The 22,366-nt window shown below is 54.2% G+C and overlaps 1 protein-coding gene across 1 annotated transcript in view; it reads right to left on the bottom strand.

The window, feature by feature from the left end:
• Ajap1 (adherens junctions associated protein 1) overlaps positions 1–22,366 on the bottom strand; it is a 115,720-nt gene that overhangs the window by 61,492 nt on the left and 31,862 nt on the right. The window contains exon 3 of the mRNA XM_005079262.4: positions 1,375–2,177. Coding sequence (XP_005079319.1) covers positions 1,375–2,177 — 803 coding nt within the window. The remainder of the gene's footprint in view (positions 1–1,374; positions 2,178–22,366) is intronic.

Below are 22,366 nucleotides of genomic sequence, written 5' to 3'. Positions count from 1 at the left end.
CTGATGAGTCGGTAGAAGTTGAAGCAGATGCTAATGGGAATTGCTTGCAGGCGTCTGGCCCTGAGAGGAACAGCCATGTGCTATCCCTCCTTCATGCCTCTGTCCCCACTTCAACACTGTGGATTCCCTGGGGAGACCGCATGAAAGACGCCCATGCGGTCCTAGGTCTCCTTCCGGGAGCCGTCAGGTTTAGTGTTGCCCTTGGCCACGGCGCGGTATAGGACTAGCTCTGCTTTTGGCCACGGCGCGGTATAGGACTAGCTCTGCTTTTGGCCACGGCGCGGTATAGGACTAGCTCTGCTTTCGCAGGTGAGCTCCATGAGGACCAGGATGCTGCAGGATAAAAACCAGTGGGTTCTGTTGCTCAGTGCAGGAAGGATGGATGTTGGTGGCTGAAGGGCAAAGGCTGCTTACCCAATGAAAGCCTGTCCAGCTGCTAGCCGGTGTCTGCCTGCCCAAGGTCAGAGGAGGAACAGCCAGGGCAAAACCAGGTGCCGGGGATGCTGTACCAACTGCCTGAGAGTGGACCTCAGGAGCGGCCCCTCCTCCTCCCCATCAGCCTGGTGCTTGAGTCTCGAGGAGACCACTCCTCACCACCAGACATTCTTACCGATGCCCAGGGAGCTGCTCTCAACTCCGGAGCACCAGCAAGGGCTGCTGTTTGTCAGGGGTGTTGCCCGCACGCCTCTGCAAACTTCCAAGGGGCCGCTGTGTGTGCCATGCTGGAGGTTGTGGGAGGGGATAGCTGCCAGCTCTCTCTCTCCCTTGGCTGCTGGCATAGAGACAAATCCTAGCCTGGTACGTGGACGTTAGAGAAGGAGGCATGGAGCAGAGCCCCACAGGAGATATCTCAAGCCAAGGAGCTGCGACTGTCCATGCGGCCTGAGAAGAAGACTGCAGGGCCAGGGAGCCAAAGCCTTGCATCTCATCCCCGCCTCCAGATGCCCTCCCCAAGCTCCTCCCAGAGGGAAGAGACGAACCCTTCCGCACAGCTTCAGTCAGCATCACGGAGAGTTCTTCCCCTTATCTGACCTGAGTCTTTCCAGCTATTCAAGGTCATTCCTAGCCTTGGGCCAAGCTCTGTCTAGCAGTGAACCAGCCCCAAGGGGCCAGCACACTGAAGGCTTTGAGTCCCTTAACATTGAGTACGATGTGCCCCAGAGACTGTAGCCTGGATATAAGCACTTAGGTAGACACCAAAGTCACTGTGTTCCACCTGGCAGCCAGTCTCTCCTTGGCGTCCACGCTCAACTCTTCTCAGTCTGACACTGTTTACACTAGACCCCTGGGAACATCCCCATACCCTCCTGTCCCAAACCACCCGGCATCCTGCCTCCCTCCGAGCCAGAGCAGAAATACAAAGAGATCTCCTACCTGAGGTCTCCCCCAAGATCCTTGGGGGCTGGATGTCTTTCCCATTGTTGCTGGGACTGGTGGAAGGCTCTGTTGTGCTAACCCCAACAGGGGTCCTTTTCCAGGGATCTAGGGACTCCGTGACCCCCTTAGTCTGCAGTGTCATGGCGGTGGCCGTGCTGGCCGTGGTGGTAGTGGTGGTGGCCACAGTTGTCTTCCGTGTTTGCAAGATGGAGACCGTGGTGGGGCCGAACCCACCAGGGAAAGTGTTGGACTCTAGGGCTTCCTCATCCCCGGTAGGCCCCCAGGCTATGAACTCTGTCTCTGTCGTGGGCCTGCTGCCACGAAAGTCGAAATCATTGAACTCTGGGTCGTGCGTGTGCCTCCTACCCCGCCTTAAGAGGCTCTGATGCTCTGCCGTGCCGGCAGCCACCATGGAGGACGAGGCCGACGCAGAGGCGAGGGAAGGGCTGGATCCCGTGGCAGCTGGGGGCTTGGTGAGTCCCCCTTTGGGCCCGAGGGTGGCCACCTGGTCCCTGGGCCTGTGGGCCCTCCGAGCACGGGGAGTCTGCATCTGTAGGGGCCCGTGGGCACGTTCGGCCCGGGCAGCACGGGGACTCCAGGCCGGTGTTGGTAGCCTTGTAGGGGGTCCGCTTCGCAGACTCCACAGTCGCTGGGGCCTCTGTGGACGTGACAGGAGCCGGAACTCAGGCCCTGGGCCCAGTGAGTCACAGGAAGGGAAGTCAACCGCCAGCTGCAGCATGGCGATCAGTATCCAGGCATGGCTTCCGAGAGAGCGGCCAGGCCAGCGGATGGACATGGAGCTGAGGAGAGAGAGCAGAGCAGTCAGCGGACGGCCAGCGGGGCAGCAAGAGGGCCACCTCTACCTCCACCGGATGGGGACAGCCTTCGGCTGTAAAAAAGAGCTCCTCTGAACCTGGAAAGGGCCCCAGAAGCCTCTGGGCCATCTCAGGCACACCGGTGTTTCTTTCCTCTCCAGAAGGACAGTGCCTGCTATGCATCAGAGACAGCTGATTGCAGCTCAGGCACTTGCTGGATAGCAACCTAAGAGCCCCCTTTTATAGCAAGGGACCCAGCCACCGAAGCCCCCCATCCTGCAAAATGCCCTTGAAGACTTGGCCCACCGCGAAGCTGAGACTTCAAGAACGCAAAAGCTGCAAAAGGGGAAGAGAACTTCTGCTCCCAGGCCCGGGGCCTCTCCACATTAGAACCCAGGTGGGCAACTGACGGCGCCTGAGGCCTGTGATTGGAAGAGGCCTCACGCTCTGGGAGGCTGTGTGAGGCAGGAGGGAGGGGTCTTTCCCTAGCGGGCAGGGTCTTCCCCACCCCTCCCAAACACCATGGCCCTCTAGCCCTCTGGGTTGAGCACACACCAGCTTGCCCACCACCTGGACACAGCCAAGCAAATCTCCTTATGTCTGGCCGTCCCTGGGTGTCGCTCTGGGAGCTGACTGCAGCTCAGGGGGAAGCTGGAGGATTCAGTACTAGGCGCTGGCTGGCTCTGCTGACATTTCCACTCTCCCTGTTTATCTCCGGTGGAGATGCCCTTTGGAAACTTCTCATCTTCAGAGCTGGGGCTGGACAGAGGAAGACCAGACTGAGCGCAGCCAATCGGGAGGTGAGGCTGATGCTCACTCGGCTGGGAGCAGGTGGGAAGAAACGATAACAGCTTGTCAGGGACCCGTTGGGACAGTCCCCACGGGGAGTCCACGGGCTGAACACGAGTCCTCTCACGGCCACTGAGACACCACACGAACATCCCAGAACGGTGTGCAAACCCACACAGTCAGGCGGGGAGGGTGCAGCCCACGTGCCTTCTTCTCCCCCCACCCCCGCCCCGGCGTAGGTAATTGAGGGACCGATTATAGGTGCCACTCAAAGTCAGCCCTTGTCATCAACATCTGAAAGTTAAGAAGGAATCTAAAACTTCCCCAGAGGCTGCTGGGGGAGACGGGGTGCAGGGCTTCAGGTAGACTGAACTACCAGCCTCCACAGCTGTGCCTGCCAGGCCCAGAAACACACGTGGGCTTGTTTTTCTTTATAAGGTGTCGTGTGTGGTGTGTGTGTGTGTGTGTGTGTGTGTGTGTGTGTGTTTAAAAGGTGGCTGCATGTGTCAGGGTGTGCCGCTGTATACGCGTGTGAAGCCCACGTGGATGTGTGCGCTGGAAGGGGGTGGAGCACATCCAGGTGGGCGTGCATGAGTGCCGCCGGATGTGACTGCTTGCGCGTGAGAGTCTGGGGGAGTAGGTTTGTGAGTGTGTTTGTCAGCTTGAGACTGAGCACGGGTGGGGGTGCTGATGTGTCTGCCAGTGTTCCCCTGGGTGTGAGAGGCAGTGTGCAAGAAGCCACCACTATGTCCATGGGTGTGTGTACCCATGTGCTTCGGTGAGCGTACCTTTGTCTACACCTCTCCACGGGTCTACGCCTCTCTATGCCCAAGTGTGGATTTCAGTGTGAGCATGCGAGCATGTCCTTGCTTGCCCTTCAGTGTATGTAACTATGTTTAGTCAAGGGTATGCATGTTCTTTCTCAGCCTGTGCTGAACCCCGCTTGCCTGAAGCCGACACCCCACTGATGCTTGGGAAGGAGTTGGTCCCTGAGAAAGAAACTTGAGTTCACTGGGACTAATTAACAAAAAGGAATGGTCCCCAAATAATAAGACCCGGCTTTTTAATCAGAATGAAAGCACTTTGCTGTAGGAAGTGGTGGGGGGAGCTCATTAGGCTGATGCCTCTGGGCTGTTTCTACCTTTGTGTTGTTACTCTGCACAAGCAGCCAAGCTCCAGTGGGGACAGGGTTGTCATCTCTGTGAGGAGAAATATAGGTCGGTGTGAGACTCCCCTGCATACTCAGAAGGGCCTCTCCTCAGAACTGCAGGTGACCCTGTAGGGATGGAATGGTGAGAACCCCGGGTCTTTCCCTGCCTGCCTGTCTGGATAGGTGTCTGTCTCTCTGTGCCTGAGATGCTCTGGGTAGGTGCGAGGTCTCACTGGGCCCTGTCAGGTCTTCTAGGTTTTACCTAGAAGCCTTGACAGCCAGCTTTTCATGGTGCCACCAACCAAACCCCAGCAGGCTCTACCAGTCTCTAGCAAACTTCACCAGCCGCCGCAGCCCCTGCCAGGGCTCCACTAGGCCCCATCGGATCCAACTGGCTTCCTCCAGACTTCACTAGGGCTCCTGGGCCAGCCCCCCACTCCAAAACTCACTAGAGCCTACCAGATTCTATTGGAACGCTCTGTTACCCTCCAGGTCTCAACAGACCCCACCAAGTCTTAACCGTATCTCTCTGGGCTCCCTTCACCCCTACCAGACTCCACCAGACCCCAGCAAGCCCCCACTGGATCCCAAAAGGCCTCCCCATGTCCTCCTAAGCCTCTCCTGGCCCCATTAGTACCTGTGCCCTCATCTCAGCTGCCCCAGAGACCCAGCCAGCACCCCCAGCATTCCCAGTCAGACTCCTAACAGGTGCTACGCTAGGTCCTTCTAGCTCTCCTAAGCCTGTGCGGGCCTCCCCGAGCCTCGGCCACACCCCAAACAGAACTCAGCGGGTTCCTTCAGATTCTGCAGGATGCCATTAGGGTCCCCATCAAGTCCCTCTAGATGTCTCCTAGCCCCACTGGGAAGCACAAAGCCTGAGCTTCCTGCCCATCAGGACTCTGAGAAATATCGCCCCCAGGAAATTAAAACCACAGTGCCTAAGCCTGGGCCTGCCTCTCCAGCCTAACTTCACACGCAGGATATTTCTGTGATTCTTCACCAATCACAGGCTGTAATTGGTTTCCATAGAAACCTTCTCATTTCCAAGACACCCAGCTGTTATGCAGAAATCCCAAGCATGGCAAGTGGGGCCAGGGAGGTGGATGCCCTGCTCCTCCTCAGCCCAGCAGATCCCCTGGAAAGAGATGCATTTGCTCAGAGGGGAAATGGAGGGCAGTGTGTGTGTGGGGGGGTGGCTATCAGCTGGGACAATGGCTCGCCCCAGCGGGACTGTAGAGGGCTGGGCCCTGCTTGAGACCTGATCTCATGGCAGCAAAAGTGTGGTCTGCAGGAGACACACCTGGATTGGTCTTCAGAGACACCTGTAAACCCCTAAGATCCTCCTCTCCTCGTGCCTCCTGCAGAACCCTGGGTGTTTAGCATAGATTTAGGAGTCTTCAGACATGCTCAGATAACAAACGAAGCTGTTGTTTGAGGGCCCCACCACAGGAAGGCACCAAGGCATTGCCATCTGTCTGCCATCCACCCAGGTGACAGAGGGAGGCTTTGCAACATGGTGCTACCCTACTATTAACTATCAGGGCCAACTGGTCACATGTTCACCCAGGAAGCCAGGTAGAGATGGTACCATTTCCCTGGAACTCCAGTATATTCAACTGGCCCCTTCAGAACGTTTCACCCACTTCACTCCTCGAGGCCACGGATAGCAAAACAGGTGGAACACACCCTGTCAGCTGCTGCTGCTGCTGCTGCTCGGAGCCTAGGACCCACCCGCACATGGTGGGGATGTTAACTGGCCTGCCTGCTGTAGGAAAGGGATGGGTGACCCTTGGGACATGAGCGCCTCCACTCACGTGTCAGTTGCAGGCCCTTGAGGTACACACCTGAACACTCAGGTGTCTACTGCAGCGTCTCACGGTAGCCCAGAGCGCAAACATCCCCAAGCATCCCCCAACAGACAGGCACACAGGACCCCCAACACACAGGGCCCCCAAAAAGGCAGGAAGTACCATCCGCAAGCAAAGGCAAAGAAGCCCGGAGTAGGACCACGCATAGATGGAAGACTCGGGGCGTGGTCTCTGAGTCCGTCATAGTGGAAGATGCCCAGACACTGAGGGGAGACTGGGCACCACTAGGGATACAGGGGAGGGACTGTTTGGGAGTGAGTGCCTCCTGGGAGGTGGGGGGAAGGTTCTTTTGAGGGTAACAGAATGCCCCCCGGAAGTCATTGCAGTGGAGGCTACACACCCTATGAATACACAAAAACCACCAAACCATGCACTCAAAGGCGGTGAATTTAATGGCATGTATTACGTCTCAATAACAATAAAAGGGGGCAGGACCCAGATGGGGGGTGTGTCAGTGTACCAGGGACTGATGTGGGTTGTCTCTGTGACCTTCTGACCCTGGACCCTGGCTGCAAACAAGGAGCCCTGAGCCAGGCTTCCGAGTCACGGGCAAGGCATGTGACTGCTATGCAGACTCGGCCTCGAGTAGGCTCTGTGGGAGTCCCTAGGATCTGGGGTCCCTCCTAGCCTCATGACAGTCACCTCTTGCTCATCTCCAAGGACACTGTGCCGAGGAAAAAGCGGAGCCCACAAGCCGTGCGCACCATTGGCCTCCATCTGCTTTTATTTTCCTAGTCTGCAGTTCCTTGCTTCTCTTCCTTTTAAATTCTTATTGAAATCGCTTCTCCCCAAGAATGGTTTAATAAGATTCAGTGGGGTTGAGGCTCAATGCACTCCCTTCTGTATACAGTCTCTCCACGGAAGAAAATCGTTGTCAATTAAAGAGACAAAGACATCTCTTCACCCATAGGCATACCCTCCCAGGGGCCCAGATGCGGCAGCACGGGATCCTGGAAACAGCAGTTTCCTCTCCATGGGGCACACAGTCAAGGGGACTTGGAAGGGTGAGGCCCTGCACGGCACTATCCACCCTGTAGTTTGCTGAAGAAGTTAGCCAGAGCCCAGGTTTGCTGACTCTCTTCTGTGAGGTCCTGCTTTAACTCTGCCGTCACAGGACAGCTAGAGTGTGGAGGCTGAGGTCTCCTTCCCTTCAAGCAAGGCCCGACCTTCCATGATCTGCAATGTCTCAGCAAGGCTGGGAATGGTCTCAAGGAGATACAGTCACAGAGACAACTGCAGGAAGACACAATGGTCTGGTCAGCCTGCGCAAGCCTGTCCTCTCTCATGCTTGATCGGAATGCCCCTTCACCTGGGGCTCGCCTGGGATGGGGACAGCAGAGCCATGATCCCTACCCAGACATCCCCCCCACCTCTGTGAACTTGGCAAGAACACTGCTCACTTCAGAATACTCGAGATCTAACAGAAGTTGCAAGAGAACAGTGCGTTCTGGGGACTCTCCTCCCAGCTTCTCCTGATATGACATGGCAGGCGCATCACAGGCCCCTCTTGTCATAATCTCACGGTTGCTGGCTCCATGCTGTATTCCAGTATTTCCAGCCTTTGGCTTAGGAACCGCCTAGGACACCACCTAATGTTGTGTGCAGACTCTGACTTCCTGGGGTTACTTCTAACTGGGATAGTTTTTCTGGATTTTGATGAGCTACATCTATGGGCCAGTGGGGTGTTGTAGATGTCCCTCAGCTAGGCTCTGATAGCTTGGGGAGGGGGGCTAGGAGTGTGAATTTGGGGAAGAGGACTGCTGAGATGAAACACTTCTTATTGGCAAGAGTGACGATCCTCTCAGGGGGTGGTTTATGCCTTGGCATTGCAATCTGCTACCTACATGAGCATAGACAGTTCACAAAACTGCTCCGTACCTCAGTTTCCCTGCCGACAGAGCAGGGGAAACTCAGGGAGCTCTTTGAAAGTCACACATAGGTACTGTGGCAGGTGCTGCTGGCCACGCTCTTTGTAGTACCCTGGAGTCCTATGATATCTTGACTGCTCTCCTGGAGCCAAAACACGCCTGAGCCTCTGCTCCTCCCTGGGACTTTGGGGCCAGGGGGAAAGTGACTCCACAGCCTTCACAGGTGCTTGAAGGAAAGGGTAGCAACACGCTGGCGTTCTGGTTGCCTGGGCAACGTGCCCGCAAGCGTTCCGGAGGAGTGAAGTGGTGACAAGCTGTGGGTGGGCAGGACAGTGGGTGGCAATGTTCTCAGTCCCAGCAGTGGGGAGTCTCCTTCTGTGACTATGGCTGATCCCGGGCTGCGGTGCCCCCCTTCCAGAAATCCCCCAGAGGGACATACGGATGACCCGCTACTTTCTGAAGTGCCTGTAGCTCCACGGGACACGGGACACCGCGGCTCAGCAGCTGTCACACATCCCCTGTCTCAGCTGCATTCTCTTTTCTGAGTAGCAGGCTGCTCATCTACCAGCCACCTTGTCACAGGACTCGAGCCTTCCTCCGTAGATGGGGAAAGAGGTCTAAGTCAGGCCCCGCAGGAGGAGCTGACTCACATGCCAGATTAAGCCCCGTGCCCTCTCTGTCTCCCTGTAGATGCAGAGCAGACTTGGCACAGCCAGACACAGATGTGTTGGACCAGGCCTGCAGTCCAGCAGTCTTATCTCCAGAAATCTCAGAGGGCCGGGGAGCAGAAACTGCTCTGCATGCTACGGCGGCAGAGTTACAGACCCTAAAAAGCCCTCTTGGTCATCTCCATGGGATTGGTACGTCAGGAAGCTCTCACACTCACCCGAGGACACCACTTTGATCTCTGAATTAAAGACTCAGCGTGGGGCAGGGATCGGCATCAGGAGACAGCAGCAGAGGCAGGTGATGGGGGCAGCCCCTCCGGTGGAACGTGGGTACAGGCGGCAGACACATGGGCAAAATCGCAGAGCGGTTCTGAGCCCAGCGGACCGTCTCTCAGGCAGGGATATCTTGCTGGGAGGATGCTTAGGGAAGGTTCTAGGCCGCCATGCAAAAACATGAGAGCCACAGCACCACGTGTGTCTAAGGACGACAAGCCAAACAGCAGAGGGCTGTGTGCGGAGAGAAAAGACAGTGGGATCCTAAAATAGCCGGCACAGAGACTGAGCAGTAGCGGCGTGCCAGGCACAAGGCTCCGAGTCTCCTCTCACCGTTCATCTCAGGCTTTGGTAACTGAGAAGAGGAAGTGCCATTACTCTCATCTTGCAGGAGGAAAAAGAAAGGCAAAAAATAGTAGCTGGGCCATTCTACGGGGATGTGTCTTAAAATGCAAACTAAGTGAAGTGGTACGTACAGAAGTAAACAGTCTGTCCTGAGAGGGACTTGGGCTTCTCGGAGATCCATGGCCCCTGTTGGGCTAGAAATTGCAAAATCCTCCCCCGAGTTTGGCTGGCCACACCTGAAGCCTGGGGGACAGCATGGTGGCTCATTATTAATAAACGCCAACTTGTCACTAGCATCTAAGGCACCTGTAGGCCTCCTCATATCATCTCAGGACTTGTCTAATTTGGTTTGGTTACAACTGTTACATTGCTGCATGCAAAGGCCACCAAGGCAGCCAGGAAACTCATTAAACTGGCAAAGGAAAGGGTGGAGACCACAGACAATTGGTCCCTGAACTCCCAGAACCTACAGAGAAAGGAGGACACACGGCGATGGGCGGAGAACCAGGGATGCCGAGGACAAACAGTTGTGAATAGCAGAGAGAGGTTAGGCAGCAGCTGTGGGCCGACAGCTGTGCCACAGTGAAAGTCCAGGGTGAGTCCACGGTTTCTCCCAGCGGCTGTGGATCTGACAGTGGGGGCAGATCCCCTGGAGGGCCTGGCTGCAACAGCTGGAAGAGGGACGGAGACCCTGGAGTCTCATCACCGTGGTGCGCCATGGTCCCAAGAGCAGCTGTGCCCAGCACTGAGACAGTCAAGGCAGTGGCGGGAAGGGATGACCGAGTCGGGGGACAGGAGCACCCAGGCACCCCACAGCCTTCTCCTGGTCTCTGGGTCACACCTACCCACACCGCCACCATAGAACTCGGTATCAACCGTGAGAAGACGCTGAGCAAATGGCCTCTGTCCTCTGAGGCCACTGCAAAAGTCATTTCATGTGGTGGCACAGTATAGAGGGAGGGTAGGAGGTGCAGAGGGAGGGGGAGGGGTGCACAGGCAGGGGAGACACTGAAGATTCAAAGGAGGCCCTGCAGAGGGGGCAGGGACAGTGCAGAGGCAGGGGAGACACTCCACAGGCATGGGGCATACTGCAGAGGCACCATCAGGGTCAGTGCAGAGGTCTTAGGAGGCCAGTCCAACCCCAGGCTGGAATTGACCGTGGAGAGCGTCCCTGAGCAGGCCCGTGGCTCAGACAACGGTTTCCAAGGTGCCGTCTATACTGAAATGCTGATGGAGATCTCAAGAACACAGAACGAGGACAGCAAGTTTCAGAAAAGTCTTCTCATGTGAGGTGGTCAGCACCTACTGGAGATTCTGTCCCCCGATTCTGGAGTCCTGGGTCTCCTTCACCCTTGTGCTCTACCCGTCTTTAGTTCATATGCGACCCGACACAGCCACCTCTGTAGACACAGAACACGTACATCCACACCCGGAGCCACAGGGCCAGACACAGGCAGACAGAACACACAAGACACAGACACACATGCGCACCCATGCTCACGTCACACACGCGCATGCACAAGCATACCATCCATGCGTAGGAAACGTGTGCAAACGCAGGCTCATACGCGTGCACACAGACATGCAATGGTGCTCACCACACACACACACACACACACACACACACCACACACACACACACACACACACACACACACACACACACACACACACACACACACTCACACAGAGCACCACCAGCCCATGAGTAACACTGTCCTTTCTCATCATCCCCTGATCTCCCGACAGGACCTCTCTTGGTCACCTCCCTGCAGCACACACTGTCTGCCGTGGTCTCCCTGGGGGGCATCCAGAGCCCGGTAGGAATGCACCATGGCATCAAGTTGCTATGACGGGAGTCGGCTGGCATGGGGACAAGGTGTCGTCACTGGGCAATTACTCCTCCAGAGAGCGCAGTGGAGCTGAGCCAGCTGTGCAGCCCAGGAGCCGTTCCCCTGGGATTGGAACTGCCAGGTTCCCGGTGACGCTGCCTTGTGTTCTTGGGATGTAGGTGTCACAGGACTCATTCTGCGAGCCTGGAAACCCAGCGGCATTTCCTGGAAGGCACAGGCTTCTGGGCTGAGATGTGAAGAGGCAGGAGACACACTAGGCCTGTTTGATCGGAGGCCAGAGTGGATGGGCCTGGAGACCCCCTCTGACCCGCAGCAACACACCTGAAGTTTCCGGCATCAATGGGGACAAGCTTCTAGCATTCGCTGGTGCCGAGTCCCTTTCTGGCCAACTCCAGCTTCTTTCATTGTGAATTCTTCTAGAAAGGGTATGGCAGGTGAGACAGCACATCTTACCTGTATCGTAGATGAAGGGGAGACCATTCTCCAAAGAAGCCTCCATCAGACTGGATTGTACAGCTACAGCCACAGAGGCCATCAGCATGGGTGACCCACATCATGCCCATCTCTGCAGGTCACCACAATCCTGAGCTCTAACACACTGTCACACTACAAGGCTCCTGGCTCTAAAGTGGCCCTTTGACAGGGAGGTGACTAAGGTCTCCTCCAAAACATACTGGTCAGGCTGTTTCCAAGGAGGACGGGGACAGTCAAGTGGTTCCTGTTGGCGCTGCACACTTTCTAGGCATGAAGCCGAGAACAAGGTCAAATTCCTCGGAAGAGAGCCCGAAGAAGACATCCTGACACCTAAGCCCAAAGACCGGGCGTCATCTTCACCATTGTGGGACATGAGCCAAGTTGTCCCTCGAGGTCTGGAGCCCTCCATCTGTTCCAGAATGTTCTGTTCTTCCTCCCATCCATTGCTCTGTGACACAGAGAGGGGGGGACCTCTGATCCTGCTCCAAGTTATGGCTGCCTTGACTTCTGCCTTCTCAACAGGGGATTTCTCTTGGGCCATCCAGCCTCCCTCAGGCTATCCTCCTCCCTCCCTCAGGCTATCCCGTCACAGGTAAACTGTTTTCCTCCCAAGCAGACAAGCTAGATCCTGACCCAGACAAACTAGCATGTACCTATGGTTGAAGACAAGCACTAGATTAGAAGGAAGTGGGAAGGATCGCCCGCAAGGCAGCCTTCCCCTTCTCAACTCAGTGTCACGGGTGTCTCTCTGAGGACAGGTTAAGACCCACAGGGGAGGAGAGAAGACACCATCCATGTGCCCAAGAGAGAGGCTCCCAAGAGGAGGAAGAGCCCTGAGACACTTTCACACTGAGCTTTAGCCTCGTGCCTGTAGACACTAGCCTGACCTCAAGCACTTGGCCTTTGTCTCCAAATTAGGCTCATACTGGGAGCCACAGAACTCTCAGCTTGAACAGGAAGAAGGGTGAGCAAGGGTAGGATGTTCCCTAACATGAACCCTCTCTACATGACTTAACGTGGCCTCCCAGAAACAACGCCCCACCCCATGAATAAGTCCCCTGAAGTCCAGAGTGTTATGGACAGCTGCTTTGGAGAAGAAGGACCACCCTGCAGCCAACTTGGGTTCTTCTGCCTTCGAGCAAGGCATAGGCTACCCCACTGCTGACTAGGAGACCCTTCCTGCCCACGGCTCCTCCACCACGTGTGCCCTCGTATCCATGACTGCCAGTCGGTGACCTGGTCCGTAGCCGTCTCCTGAGCGTGCGACCTTGTCATCCTTCACAGTATTGGGCAGTGTGGGGGCCTCTGGGGAGCAGAGGCGGAGAGAGGCAGCTGCACAGAGTGTGCAGTAGGGCGCAAGGTTCCGGAATCTTTGATGCTTGTGTAATATTAATTGTGATTTAATAGGAATGCTAATCATGAGTACTCGCTTTTAGTTGATACAATTACTCAGCAGTCGCTTAAGAAGCACCTGCCGTGGTGAGGGAAGGTTCCAGAGCTGAGTAGTCATGGCCCTCTCCTCTCCTACCTACCATATGGCTCACAGTGGACAGGGGTGGGGTGGATGGACGGCGGAGGAACGGGTGGATAAGAGGATGGGCGTACGGCGGGATAGATGGGTAGATAGATGGGTGGGTGAGTGCGTGGATGGATGAGTATGTGGATTTACGGGTGGATGGGTGGGTAAATCAATGCATGGGTGAAGGAACAGATGTGTGGGGGGTGAGGAGATGGGTGGGTAAATTGGTGTGTGAATGGAAAGATGGAGACATGGATGGAGGAGTGGGTGGATAGGTGGATGGATTGATGGATGGATGGATGGATGGATGGATGGATGGATAATTAGTGGATGGATGAATGGAAGAGTGAATGGGTGGATAGATGGGCAAATGGCTGGGTACAACAGGGAGCTTACAGCGCCCACTAAGAAAAAGTATATTTCAGCTTCAAAAAAGAAGCTCTTTTTAGTCAAGCCTGAAAGTCTCTTGGTGGAGGTGAGGAGTCTCTAAGACTAAATAGGAGTATACTGAGGAGAACACAAGGTAGGCTGAGGCTTGATATGTGGGGTCCACTTGGGATGGGAGGCTGCCCAGGAAGTCAGAAGTAGGTAACCCTCACACTCAGCTCTGGGCAATTGGCTGCTTTTACCTTGCAGTGTCAAGGGTGGGTGCTGGAGGGACATCTCCTAAGAGCTGTCAGTTGCCTCCTGGATTCTTGTCTAACACCTCAGGCTCGTGGTTGAGATGATCCCACAGACCTAGCACCGCAGGACGTTCTCTGGGCCCTCAGATCCAGCCCCAGGACAAGCGTGCAGTAGTTTCCCGGACCCCTGTGCACTCAGCACTCTGGGCTGTGGATAACAGGGGACTAAGAGGCAGGGACCTCATCTCGTGTAAGCACTGGCCCTGCTGCCTTGTGCACAGCCTCCAAAGACCCGGCTGTGGATCTCGTTGGCCTAGTCCCAGGCTGGGAGTGAGACTGCTCTGGAGTGACTAAACACTATGCAGTTCCAGGTGGAATCCTCTGTCTGGAAGCCTGATGGGGGCACTGTGGGTGCCTTGCTCCTGGTATTAGCTCAGTCTTTTTTATAAATAGTTGCAGCATTGTCATCCTCACTCCTGATGCTGGGATAGGAACCCCCCCAACCCCCATCTTCATTCCTAGTACACAGGCCTTAGAACTGTATCCTGGCCTTCAAGTTGCTAATGCCTATGTGGAAGCTATCTGATAGTGGCCTCTTGTTACCCACAGGATGCCTTTAGATGCTCCTGGGGCCAGTTACAAGCATAGAGTACTGGACAGCATAGTGATCAGACAGACAACGTTGGTACTTCCTCATGAGACAGACGTCAGCAGCTCAGAGCACAGTGGTTACCCTGTGGTCCTGGTCCCTTGGGTGAAGAACTCTGTCAGCATAAGCAAAGATGCCCCTACCTGCAGTTTCTATGCACAGACGCCTTTCCACCGCGTACGGTCTGGGTATCACAAGCATTGCGATGGCCTAGGGAGGTCCTGCTCTGTTTGTGAGCCATGTGGCTCACAGCTACTTAAACTCGGAGTCCGCATCTGGAAAATGGGCCTAGCGTCAAGGATGGGGTCAGATGAAGGAATGCACCCCGCCCCCCCCCAGGCGCAGGACTTGAGGGCTCAACCAGCAGATGAAAGTTGCAACTTTCTAGGTTAAGGTGGGATCTCAACGCTACCCAGCAGAGAAGTATGGCAGCTAGGATCTAGCAACATGACCCTCTCTCAGACTTTAGTCTCCTCTTCCAGTCCCTGTGGGAGCCTCTGCCTCTGTTTCTACTGCAGACTAACGTGTCCCCACAAATCTACTATGACTAACGGTTGTGCAAGCAGGTCCAGAATGGCTTCTGTGACTTATTTACAGTAGAGCCAACACTTTTTTTTCTCTTGCCAAGTTTACGCTCATGCCAGATACTGTGGCGCCTGGGAACAAGGTCAGCCCTCCACCCTCATCCCCAGGCAGAGGAAACTAAGGCTCAAGCCCAGTGACACCTGCACGCCCCTCCCCATGCAAAGACCTGAGGCCAAGCCTAGCATCAAAGTCCCCATCGCATCTGGTCTCTGTGTCACCCTCCACCCGTGTCTGCCTGCACTCCAAGGCGCAGGCAGTAGAGGGTCCCAGCACATTTGTTCTGCCTGACCTGCACAGAGTCCTGCTCTCCAGGACAGCCTTCTCTCCAATCTCCTGGTCCTCACGAGCCAGCCCATTGTCCACCCATGCACGGGACTACACAAAGCTCCCCTCTCCTGGATATTAAATCACAAAACAGGTATTTTAGCAGCAACAAATCCCTTATTCAGTGGTTAATCGGGAAATCCCTGGGCGAGGGAAAAAAACGATTTAACCACTTTTACCAGCTGACTTCCCACCAGTGTGGCCTCTGATTTGCTGGTAATTGTCTCTGGAACCGTCTTCAGGGTAGGAAATTCTCTGTGTTTCTCTATCTTTGCTGTCAGAGACGGGTCTGGATGCTCAGCCTCCCACCACAAGATCTTGGGGACATTCCCTAGAGGGGAAAAATGCACCGTGGACCACTGTCACAGGTTCTTCTGTACAAGCTTCCCAGGTCACACCTGAAATGAGGGATGGGGTAATGGGGGAGTCTCAGACCCCCAGCCTAAGCCCTTCTTCCCACTATAGGCAGTGCGTGGGCGCTCTCACTGAACGGCAAGGCTGACATGGGAAGCACAAATACATGACTCTCGAGTCTCAGTTTCCCCTTCCACAGAATGGATATGCTCAGGGATTTCCCACTAGCTCCACGATCTAAGAGAATATAAAACATGAAGAGAAGCAGCCAAGGGACAGCCTTTTCCTCCCCAGAGGTAACCACTTGTTGTGTATGGGGAACCAGTTTCTCCCCCTAAACAAGACGGAGGAGGATGGTAGAGTTTGTGCTTCTCCCAGGAGGCATTTCACTAGAGGTCCTCAACTCCACTCCACCCAGCTCTCCCCACCCATCACCTGCACACAGGTCTCCCTCTCTTTCCTCTTTTGCCCCTCAGCCCGCCTTTGGTCAGCACACAGGGAAGAGGCATGCACTCTGTACGGTCCCTGGTCCTGGCTCTGTGCATGAGACAAGATATAAGCTTGCCTGTCCTTCGGGTGAGGGGTGGGCAGGTAAGGACCCCAGAGCTCAGAATGCAGCCTGAGAGACGCTGGGGAGGCCACCTGTCACAAGATGGTGAGTGTGGGGCACTTTTTTTGGATGCTGGAAGTGAAAGGGCCAGCCTCAGCCAGGCAGTGGCCCGGATACCAGACGTCCATAGAGACCATGAATCCACACCCATAGTCCCCTCTCCACAGGACACCCTTCACACATCTACTTCTTATCTCTCTGCCCACCCAAGACTACGGGGGACAAGGGGCCCTGTGGATAGCTTCATCCGGTAGGGCATAACCTGCCCCTGTTTTGATGCCTAATTCTCCACCCTCTGGTCCCAGGGGTCAGCCATCCCCTGACACCCTTCCGTGGCCCAAAACAGCTCAGAGGTGGCCACTGAAACTGCGGCCAGATCCCCTGGAGCCCCTGACTAGAAGCTTTCAGTGATTACCAAGGTGCCACCTTCCATCAGGGCTCAGAGTCTTCATTCCTGTGTCCACGGCACGCACACGCACACACACACACACACACACACACACACACACACACACACAGTGCTCTGGAAATGAGCAGGCTGGTAGGTGGATGGATGGATGGATGGATGCATGCATGCATGAATGGGCAGGATCGTGCTCTCACTGCTACAGAACTTCCCTGTACCAGATCTGCAAGAAGCCCCCTGTTGTCCCCTGGAGACAATGGTGTGCTCTTTGTAAACCAGCACTGATCAGCTGTTGCCCCAGAGACCCAGTCTAGACGAGGATCTTCTGCCCTTGAAGATCTGAACTTCTCCTGGAACCATCCTCTGCTTTGATAATTCTGCCATGCTGTGGGCTGAGTCATGGATGTCTGTTCATACGGAACACAGGAGTCCCCCATCCCCTGGGCTGATGTTGCCCCCCCAGGCTGCCCACAGTACTCCCCTTTACATATTCTCATGCACTGCCACCTCCACCCGATCCCCGAGAGTCACAGGGAATCAGTATACTGCCAGCGACGGAGGGAGGCAGGTGTTCCTGTACCTTCTGTGCTTGGTAACTCAAGGGCCACTCATCCCTGAATATCAGCTGAGACACGCAGGTAGTTACTGGATGTAGCAAAATCATCCCTGCGTTCCTAAAATAAACTCTCCTACGGAGCTAAGTGGATGGTACTGGTGGCAGGTTTCAAGGAGTTTCAGGTCCTTGAACTGACACTCTTGCCATGATCTCAGTTTCAAATATTGAATATTCTCCACGCTTCTGGAATAGAGCCTGTCGAGACCGGAAGAAAGACAGAGACAGAGGCCTGGGGTCCTTGGGACATCACGGCCAGGGAGAAACTCCAGTGGACAGGTCAGCTTTGTTCTTGGCCCGACCTGTTCAGCGGGGCTAGCTGTGCTCAGTGAAGGATGGGTACCTGGGGACGGGGAGTGGAAATGAGCACAGGGAACCAGCTGAAACCAGTGGCACTCCACCTTGAGTCCTCTGGTGGGGTCCCCTGTGTGGAGAGTGACACCCCAAAGTGAGCTGATTCTGGATCATTAGAGACTGAAGTGTGCCTGTCACACCTTTAGAAGAAGAAGATAACACACTCCCTGCCCCCAAAGCAGCACTGAGGCCAGGCCCATATCCTGATCACAGCCATACAGTCGGGAACATTGGGAACATTCTAGAATCTCAGTGTCCATGTAAACCACCCACTATCCTCTCCTATCCCATGGCAAGGTGTTGAGGTTACTGGCCTGCGGAAAGAAAATAAATTCCTAATGTATGCCTTTAACTGAGGAAGTTGGAGAGGCCTGGGCCTATCTGCGCTAAGATGTATTTTTTTTTTATGTAACTTGTTTATAGAAACTATTTACACACACTTTTGTGTGTATATGTGTGTAAGTAAATGTGTGTACATAGTTATGTGTATGTCTGCACATGTATACATAAGCATACATTTGCACATGTGTGTATATATACATGTTTGTTCACATATGTGTATACCTATCTGTGTAATTACATGTTCACGTACGTGTGTGTCTATATGTGTACATGTACATACACCCAATGTATGTTTATATGTGTATATGCATGCATCTGTTTATATGTAGGTATACATGTGTATGTGTGTGAGCATTTTCATGTATATTGCAAGTGTATAGATTAATACATGTGTATGTTTTTGTGTGAATGCATATACATACGTATATTCATGTGTATATTTGTATGCGTATACACACATTCAAGTATATATATGTGTATGTCAAGTATTATGTGTTTACGTATGTTTATCTTGCATATACACATATGTGTGCATGTAATGAATTTACATATGAGCACATGCACATACAATTGTATGTTTATTTATGTATGTATTTGCATTCATATGTGAATGAGTGATTAAATGGTTATTTGTTTATGTGTATAGGTGTTCGTGTGAATGTTCATATATGCTGTGTATATGGACAAGTATGTGTGTACATATGCATGTATGTGTTTATGTATGCACGCATATGTACATGTATGCATGGGTTTTATTCATGCATGTATTATATGCACATGTATGTTTATATGGAGGGAGGGAGGATGCCACACGGTGTTAGGGTTCTAGTCATGCTGGATGCAGCTCCCTTGAGTCAGACCAGCTTTGGGGAGAAAGATGGAGTGGACAGAGGGCACCGCCCTTGAGCTGTAGAAATGATATGCAGCTCAACTCAACCCTGGCTCTCTTGCTGCTGGATGTCCTGTGAGGGCGTTGGCACCTTGGGACTTCCAGGGTCATCTCTGGAGAACACAAATGCCCACAGGGGTTAAAGAACAACAAAAAGGATGAACAGAGCAGGGACTCCACACTTAGTCACTGTAGCATGCTGACTGGTCACCTCCAGAAAAATATACGCCCTTCATAAACCCCTGTATATGTGAACAAGATGGCTCAGAGGGAAGATCTCTGCATATTTGGGGGAGCCTGAAAATTCATGCATCCTCAAAAGACAAAGGTAGAAGTTTGGGGAATAGGACGGGCGAAGGTGGGAGCCAAGACCCACCAGGGATTGGCAGAGACAGGAAGGACTCCCACACGCGAGAGCCTTTCAAGGGCGTGTTGCCTGGAGGACTTCTTGTTCTGAACTCAAGGCCTCCAGTGGAAACACAGGAAGAACTCTGGCTGGCATCAGACGCTTGATTTGTGGGACTTGTTATGCAACCCAGGACACTAGCTCAGTTGTGGCAGAATCACCAGAGGGGGCTCCTGGGGACTTTGGTGAAGGAGTCAGAAGGAGACCAGCTCTGCCAGGCCTCTCAGAAGCCACCAGCTATCAGTTGCTCCGGCACGGCACTTGCTGACTCCTCAGAGATGGACATTTGCCACCAACACGTATTTGAGCTGCACCCAGAGGACACGGAAGTGAGCCCTTAAAAGAAGAGGGTCTTCTCAGACTCGGCGTGTGTTCCAGCTGTTTTCTGGGTCCTTCGTTACAATTGACACTTCCCTTCGATCCTTAGACACAGGCTTGCAACAACTAACTCAACAGATGTCACAGTTGCATCTCAGGTTGACCAGATGGCTGGTTAAGAGCCATGAATGGTACCTGTGCCTACGATGGGTAGACTGGACACCCCCCACAGTAAAAAAAAAATCCTAGTGTACTACTAGCGCATGTTCTACGTTGGGTCTGTCTGTCCCCACCGGGGCAGCAGAAGGAATGGCGTCCTGGTAACACAGTCCTGAGGAGGGGCTCTGATCTCAGTAACAGCCTAAAGACAGATCCGCTGCTCTAGTTTGCACTGTGGCTGTTCCCAATGGCAACAAATCACTAAATGCTAATTGTTGGCCCGTTGCACACCATTTTCAAAGAAAACATCACAGGGAGGAATTAAAAGACCCCCAAATAAATGTCCCCAGGAAGATGGCTACACCAGGCCTTGTTTATATCATTTCTGTTCAACACTTGTTCCATCGAAAGGAGGCCACAGCCGTCCCTGTGGAGAGGCTGCATGGGCAACATTTAAAATGCAAAGATCTGCTGACTTTTCATAGGAAATTATACAAATGGAGCTGCTCTTCCATCTCACGATTGGATTAGGAATGTACTGGCAGCTCAGAGAATCAAGGTTGTGTCCTTGTTTCCCATGATTTATGAACTCGGAGCGTTTGGCAGCCCCTGGTGCTGGACACAATCACACTATCAATGTACCGAGGACGGCTGGCTATCACATCTCTGCATGCAGGATAGAAGGGACAGTGGCCAGGGCACTATTCTCAACCTCTCCAGGGAAGCTCTACCAGAAAGGAAGCTGGAAGCCCCGTTGGCTTCGGTGCTCCACCATTTCTACTCCGGCCAAGATGGCTTAAACAAGAGAGGCAGAAAAGACAATGGCTTTGGATGTGGTCTATAAATCCATTCTCCAAGTCCACCAGTGAACCCTGCTGTCCAGGGGAATAGGGCCTCTATACTCCCCTTGCTATCTTGGCATTCTCTTCAACAGCCCCCAGGTGGAGAAGGCAAGGCTTAGTTACTGGGCCCAGGACAGGTGAATTTTAGTTGTCCAGTCTCAGTTATCTGCCTGGACATCTCTAAGCCTTGGTGCTCACCTCTAAGAGACAGACGAGACAGGCCTGTCTATCTGGAAGGTTAAGGCTCACCTCCAAGACACAGAGACAGATCTGCCTATCTGGAAGGTTAAGGCTCACCTCCAAGACACAGAGACAGGTCTGCCTTTCTGGAAGGTTAAGGCTCACCTCCAAGACACAGAGTCAGGCCTTTCTATCTGTCATGTTGAGGCTCAGCTGCTCTGAGGCCTCAGCCAGTGGCCCTGCATCATGAGAGGGGTTCAGGGGGAAAGCCCCAAGCAGTGGAGAAGCTCCTGGATGCAGAACGGTGAGAACGGGAGTGTGACTGTGAGTTCTCATTGTAGCAGCAGCACCCGGAAGCAGCCTGACCTCCCAAAACAACTCACTAACCAAGATGTCCCCAAGATCACCTACAATGGCAGTGTGACCCCTCTGGCACCAGTCTGATCCTTTGCCTCTGCCCTAACTCTTGAGCCTGGGAATGAGTTGAGCCAAGAGTAGTGGGAACCAGATGGAAGTCCCACACTTCGCTCACAAAGCAACTAAGATTGGCCACATCCTCACCCCAGGCCCCACCTAAGGCAGCAGCTCTCTCAGCCTGCCTGAGTCAGTCCCTGGGCAGCCGGGCCCTCATCCTTGATGCTCTTCTTCCACCCAGACCTAGCCTCTGTGACACCCGCAGCTCTGTGCAGCCATAGACCTTGGTATTCTCACATGGCAGTGCCCAAGTTCCAGCAGGCTCCCCGGCCCTGTCAGATGTGTGCAATGAGTTAAGGGGAATGACGGGAAACATACCGCCAGGCAGATGGGAAAGTCGCCACGCTCAGAATGGAGAAGGCCACGGAGAAAGCACGACTGACCCTTGCTTCCCCTGAACTGCATGGGTGGAAGGCAGCCATGTTAGCTCCCAATCCTGGGCAGTGGCAGTCACACCTGTCCTTCCTTCGAGCGCCTCTTATTTCACAGACCCATGAGCACTGAGGGCCTGTCTCAGGGGCCCTTCGAGAACAGAGTTCCCAGCTCAGTAGTCCCAGTCTCGCCCAGGGCCTGATGGGAGAGTCAGTTAGCCAGTGCCGCTTGTACCTGTGGCTCTGGCGTGGCAGACTGGGCTCGGGCAAATGTGGGCTCTGCGATCCTACTTCGGAACTCCGTGGGCAGAAGGGAACGCCTTGGCCCATCCTTGCCAAGGCCAATGCTGTGGGCTCATGGCACCAGTCAACCCAGCTGCTGCGTGCACCTCCCAAGGACCAAAGAGGTAATCACACAGCAGGTGACACTGAACCCTGGCTCCCTGTTGCTTCCCATTTGAAAACCTGGGTCCCCAGCGGTTGATACAGATGCAGCCGGTGCTGGAATCTGAAGGCAGAGGGATCTCTGGGTGCCTAGGCTAGCACAGAGAACACAAATGGTGGGGGTACCTGGGACCATGGGATGCTACTGGCTTCCTCTCTCTGCATACCCGAGCCCAGGTGCATAGCTTTCAGCTCATAGATCTCTGAGGTGCACAACTCAGATGTGAGCGGAGGTTTGGCGACGGAGAAGCATTCTCCCCTCCCCCAGCACAGCTTCTAACCTGACGCACTAGGACGCACCTGCTGGGCTCATCTGTCTAGGTGTGGCAGCAAGGGGTGCCAGACCACAGACAGGATCCAGTCGTCCGACAGGATCAGTCACCAATGCCCCCCCCCAAGGCAGGAAAACTGCCCACTGGGCCTC

The sequence above is a fragment of the Mesocricetus auratus genome, unplaced genomic scaffold (genome assembly GCF_017639785.1).
Source record: "Mesocricetus auratus isolate SY011 unplaced genomic scaffold, BCM_Maur_2.0 Super-Scaffold_100042, whole genome shotgun sequence".
Taxonomy (NCBI): domain Eukaryota; kingdom Metazoa; phylum Chordata; class Mammalia; order Rodentia; family Cricetidae; genus Mesocricetus; species Mesocricetus auratus.
This window is presented reverse-complemented; position numbering and strand designations above follow the sequence as displayed.